This window comes from Pinus tabuliformis, chromosome 3_1, assembly GCF_031772625.1.
Source record: "Pinus tabuliformis cultivar Carrire ecotype Pingquan chromosome 3_1, CPIR1, whole genome shotgun sequence".
Classification (NCBI taxonomy): Eukaryota; Viridiplantae; Streptophyta; class Pinopsida; order Pinales; family Pinaceae; genus Pinus; species Pinus tabuliformis.
In genome coordinates, this window is record NC_142301.1 from 114863722 (window position 1) to 114869331 (window position 5610).

At 39.3% G+C, this 5610-nt stretch overlaps 1 protein-coding gene across 1 annotated transcript; it reads right to left on the minus strand.

Moving 5' to 3' along the window:
- Positions 1–219: 219 nt before the first annotated feature.
- Positions 220–3371, minus strand: LOC149186040 (U-box domain-containing protein 3-like). The gene is made up of 2 exons (XM_089410867.1): positions 2879–3371; positions 220–1450 (listed from the first exon to the last, which is right to left on the minus strand). The coding sequence occupies exons 1-2, from the start codon at positions 3184–3186 to the stop codon at positions 598–600; spliced, it is 1161 nt and encodes a 386-aa protein (XP_089266993.1). The 5' UTR covers positions 3187–3371; the 3' UTR covers positions 220–597.
- Between the last annotated feature and the right edge of the window lie 2239 nt (positions 3372–5610).

Below are 5610 nucleotides of genomic sequence, written 5' to 3' on the forward strand. Positions count from 1 at the left end.
TCCATAGCAGGTTTTAAAGAATAACCTGCTTGAATGCAATTAGAATTTATTAGGTACAAATGTATTGTCAGTATAAGTAGCCACCATCACACAGAAAACCAACCGTTGCAGTATACTGCACGTTATCAACGACAATGGCTACCAATCTATAGAAAACCATTTTGCCTCAGAGGAGCACAGGCATCATGAACAGGAACAGACGTGTCCTTTGGAAAAGGCTCAAAAACAAAAAGTCACATTACATACAAAGTAACAAATTGTGATAGTGAACAACTGGACAAAATGTACAATGCCAATAATTCAAGTAGGGTGAGCAGATCTCTTCCAAGGGAAATAGTTTCTCTACACAGAGCAACCTTCCACAGCCATTTGTGAAAGACACTATTTGTGATTTTTTTGATTCATAAAATATTAAACCTATGAAGTATCTTACCAACGTCCCAATAAGTCAGGCAACTGAAGAAGTGCAAGATCATAAGCGCTTACCCAAACCATTAAATGGCCTGGAGTGGTAGATTATGTATAAATGTCCAGCAGTCTCTGCTTAGGCTAGAGATGCCTTGATGATGTTAAAGTATAGCGGTACATCTTAAAATATTACTTCGATGGTGCTTCAGGAGAGCAATTTGATCGGGAAATCTGAGAGGGTATAGACAGTAATGCTCTCTGTTGCAATTGCTTCATGCTCCTTTCCATGCTCAGGTGAACCATCTCTGATAGCATCTGTTTGGCAGCTGCAGATCCTTGCTCCACACCATCAATGTGGGAAGCAATATTTTGCACTATGCTTTCAAGTACATCAGATGATGAATTTGTTCGTGTTGATGAGTCTCTCAGTAACTGCAAAAGAGTCCGAGCCTTCTGTTGGGCTTTAGATGTTCCATGAACTGTGAGCTCAAGGAGTCCTGGAATGACTCCTTCTTTAAGGATGGCTTGCCTATATTCACCCATATTTGCTTGACATAAATTCAGAAGAGCACCAACAGCATGCTCACGGCTCTGAGGAGAACCATCTTCCACTGCTTCCACCAGCGCAAGAATTCCCCCTTCCTCCTTTACTACAGTGGTCCTGCCTTCTTCTAAAGCCAACAATGACTCTAGCAAGGCAGTCATCTTCTCTGAAAATTTAGAACTTTTCTTGCAATCTTTTAGCAACCTGATTAAAGGTGGCATGGCACCAGCTGCAAGAATAGGTAGCAAATTATCTGTATATGTTGACAGGTTGTAGAGAGCCATCACTGCATCAACTTTCCCTTGAATGCTTCCAGATGTTAATACCTCTACTAAGAGAGGGATAGCCCCAGAAACACCAATGATTGGCTTATTGATAGCAGACGCCGAAAGTGTTAATATAGCCGCAACAACAGACTCCCTTAAGTTGGCATTTTCTGACTGCAGGAGTTCCACAAGGGTTGGAATTGCACCTGCTTTAACAATTCTGACCTTATTCCTGATAAAACAATAATCATGGAAGATTAGTCTATGCTACGCAAATTAAATCTGTTCACATAACGAAAAGAGACACCAGATCATCTCCTAGTATCTATCAAATATCAATTTGCAGAGACAGCCAGTTCCTTCATTCAATTTTAGGTGGACAAACAAGGACGAAACTGTAGATAAGCTACCATGGCTTGTAGCCATGAAATAGCATAATTACTCCTGCTTTAACCAAGCCATGAAACCTATAGAAGACATCAGTGGGGCAAATAATGGGCTTTAACACGATTTATATCTGTTACCCGAAACAGGAAAACAATAAATGGTGTGGAGAAAAAGAACTGGATGAGAAACAGGGCAAGAGGGTTCCAGGGGATTAGAAAAATGAACCCCCTACCCACTGCTGCAAATTTTATGCATATAAAATTGTCCAGTAATATACTAATGCAGTGTCAAGCCAGGAACAAGATCAAGAACGGAATTCAAGACATGTCTCATGGGCTTCAACACGATTTATATCTGTTACCAGAAACAGGAAAACAATAAATGGTGTGGAGAACAGGAACTGGATGAGAAACAGGGCAAGAGGGTTCCAGGGGATTAGAAAAATGAACCCCTTACCCACTGGTGCAAATATTATGCATATAAAATTGTTCAGTAATATACTAATGCAGTGTCAAGCCAGGAACAGGATCAAGAACGGAATTCAGAACAAGTCTCATGGGCTTCAACACGACTTATATCTGTTACCAGAAACAGGAAAACAATAAATGGTGTGGAGAACAGGAACTGGATGAGAAACAGGGCAAGAGGGTTCCAGTGGATAAGAAAAATGAACCCCCTACCCACTGTGGGTAGGGGTGCAAATATTATGCATATAAAATTGTTCAGTAATATACTAATGCAGTGTCAAGCCACGAACAGGATCAAGAACGGAATTCAAAACAGGTCACCATATCAGGTGTATGGTAGCATAGCTTTATACGCCTCAAGCGATGATGCGTGGACACAAACATAAGTAAAGGGAAAAAATGAACCTGGATGCAGAGATGGACTCTGAACAGACTGGGGCCAGTATAAACTTTTGTGCAGATTCATACTCCAAAAGTATACAGAAACGAGGCGAATGATATGATACTAATTCATGATTGTGAAAAGCAGATAAAAGCATAAATCTCACTACAAATTCTCATTAATTACTGGAGCGAGTATAAACTTTTGTGCAGATGCATACTCCAAAAGGAAACAGAAACGAGGCGAATGATATGATACTAATTCATGATTGTGAAAAGCAGATAAAAGCATAAATTTCACTACAAATTTTCATTAATTCAATTCAAATTCTAACTACAAGCCAATTCTCAGAGTTTCAAATATAAGCAAATAAGTTCATCCGTGCACTCAACATATGCCCTGATATATGAATGGAAGTTGTTACCTTTCATTTCCAACTGCAAGGTTGAGAAGAGCCAACACAGCAGCTTCCTTGGCCTCCAAATTGGTCGATTTGAGCATGGATACAAGGGGAAGAATCACACCTGCTGCAGCCAAATAAGCTCTACTTTTAGCAGAAGTTTTGGTCAGCCTTCTGATCTCCTTGGCAGCCCTAATCCTCACATCAACATCCCCATTAGCTCCATATAAAAGAGTCCACAGAGCGTCCTGCATGCTTTCCTTGCTTCTTCTATTATTAACCCAATCCTTGTCTGATCCATGTTCAGCCTTCTGCTCTTCCTCGTCTGCCATCTCTACCAAAGATTACACATAAACATGAACGAATATGCTAATGTCAGAGCTCTATTCACACATTTGACTCTCTGAAACACCATATAAAACACCTATGCCCTGTTTCTGCAAAACACCTGCGACCACAAGGACCCAGATGACAGTTTGGCCTTAAAACGATACTCAGAGACCCCACCTGTCATCACCAACAGTGAAAGCTCACCAACAGGGTCATTAGTTCGCAATCAGTTTGCATATCTATGTGTGGTGGATACAGGGCCTAACAATGACTGCCACGTCAATGGGTGTGAGTGGAAGGGAAGGGAGCAAATGAATTATCAAACATGAGGACCCGATACACGGCCCTTGTGAATATGTCGTTGTGATGTTTACGTGGAGGCTGAGGGTGAGAGACCGATGCGAAGAAGTAAAGGACAGATTCGCAAAATACAAAATGAAATCTACCGATGAAACTGGGTACTTTTTGGATTTGTCGTCTACCATGGCGAAAGGTCTGGGATCTATTCGCCTTATCGAATTCAAGAATCGTCTTGCCTTTTGTGGGGGCATCTATGAAAAATTAATGCAAGAAAGGGGCTGCAACCCCACAAATTCTCTTCCCAGTTTCACCTTATCTTCAGGGATTCCACGGAAAGATTAGGTGCCGACAAAAATTTAAATGGAAAAGGCGAATGGCAGAAGCGACGAGAATTGAATTGACAGGCAGTGGTGTCAGAACCCTCCACTCGCTTGGACCTGAATATTGATCACTCTAGCATCTGTTTGGAATATGCAACACGATATCTTTGTGGAGAAGGCAAGTGGTTGTGAAAGAACGGTTTACGTCTGTCAATTGAGCGGTGATCAATTAATCGAATTTGCTATGTAATTTCAGCGGTCTTTATTGAATCCAATTGTAATGTGATTTGAAGGAGACAATTTGGGTTTCGGTGGAGGTCTAATTTTAAATAATTCAAAATATTAATGAAGTTTTCATTATTTGTTAGTTAAAAGAAAATTATTTTAATGGATAAAGATAGTGATTATGGAAAAAAGAATTTAGATTTATAAATTTGATATTTTGAATAATAATAAAAAATACATATTTTAATATTTATTAGTTAAATAATATTTATTTTAATCGTAAAGATAGTGATTAGGGTGGTTGTACACTGAGATTATATTAAATAATTTTTTTGGCTTGTGCACACTTAAGTGAATCAAAGCTCAACTTTATCTACTTTAATTTTGAAGAGAATGGGTGGTAGGTGCATGAGAAGACTTTCTTAGTGCACACATAAGTTAATCAAAGCTTAACTTTATCTACTTTAATTTTGAAGAGAATGGGTGGTATGTGCATGGGAAGATGTTCTTAATGGCTTTAGAGGACAAACTAAATATGAATACCCATGGAGTTTGGTCTATATGGCCTCGAATGACAAATTGAATATGAATACTCATGGAGCTTGGGTAAAACCTCAAATAATCAAGCTGAGATGTATGTGCTACTTCAAGAAATCATTTTGGTTGCCTCTTTGTGAAAAGATCCCTCATTATTGTAGGTAATTCAAACAACACAATCTGACATCTAGCATTAGGGATCAGTCCTTCTAATGCAAAATTATTTCACTTATACAAAATAATTTTTGCAATTTTATCGTCAATCTCAAGCATCCAAGTTAAACGCATCTTTAGGACCTTCAACAATGTAGTTAACCATCTAGCCAATCAAGCTCTACTCTTGGCCCTTGGAACCATGACAATCAATGGAACCCAAAGGGAGGTTCCAATCATGAAATAAGTATTTATGACCAATCATTTACAGTATGGGGGGTATAAAGGTGTTACATGTGAAAGACATGGCAATTATGTGGAGAATTAAGAGTGCATGAAGTTGAACCACCGGATGATGGAGTCATTGTGACATTTTAAGTGTACCAATTTTTTAGTCTATCATCTGATATGGAATTCCAGAGGAGACTAATGAATTGTTGCATGCACTTGGAGTGGATAAGTCAAGCCATCACATTTTTTCAGTAATCACCATGTACAAGCTCATTGTGGAAGATTAATGGCACAGAGTGGGAATGCAACATTGAGGTTGAGGAGGACAAGAAACATTAATTTGACAATGATTCCTTGTGTACACAAATCGAGTTGTTGGGTGTTCAAGGCAGCATGGGTGGTTGTTAATTCAAAGACAGTAGCAACATTTTATTTACAGTTTTGAAGAGGAGAATTCCCAAGAAAATTTTGTAGGGGTGAGACAGGTTATCAGGAATGGTGGATAGAAGATTGGGGGCTCAATTCACTTAGCAAGAATAGAAGTCAAAGGGAAGAAGCACAATGTAACCTCTAAGGCCTAGAGAGTAGAGGATGAGCTTTGGATGGAGATAGCCACAATTAGCAGGAAAGATGGCAGGTTGACTATTTAGGTGGACACTT

Excerpts from the sequence above, each read along its gene's own strand:
- LOC149186040 (XM_089410867.1), bottom strand. The coding sequence starts at position 3,186 with ATGGCAGACGAGGAAGAGCAGAAGGCTGAACATGGATCAGACAAGGAT. Across the intron at positions 1,451-2,878 it reads CTTGCAGTTGGAAATGAAAG|GAATAAGGTCAGAATTGTTA; the intron begins GTAACAACTTCC and ends TTGTTTTATCAG.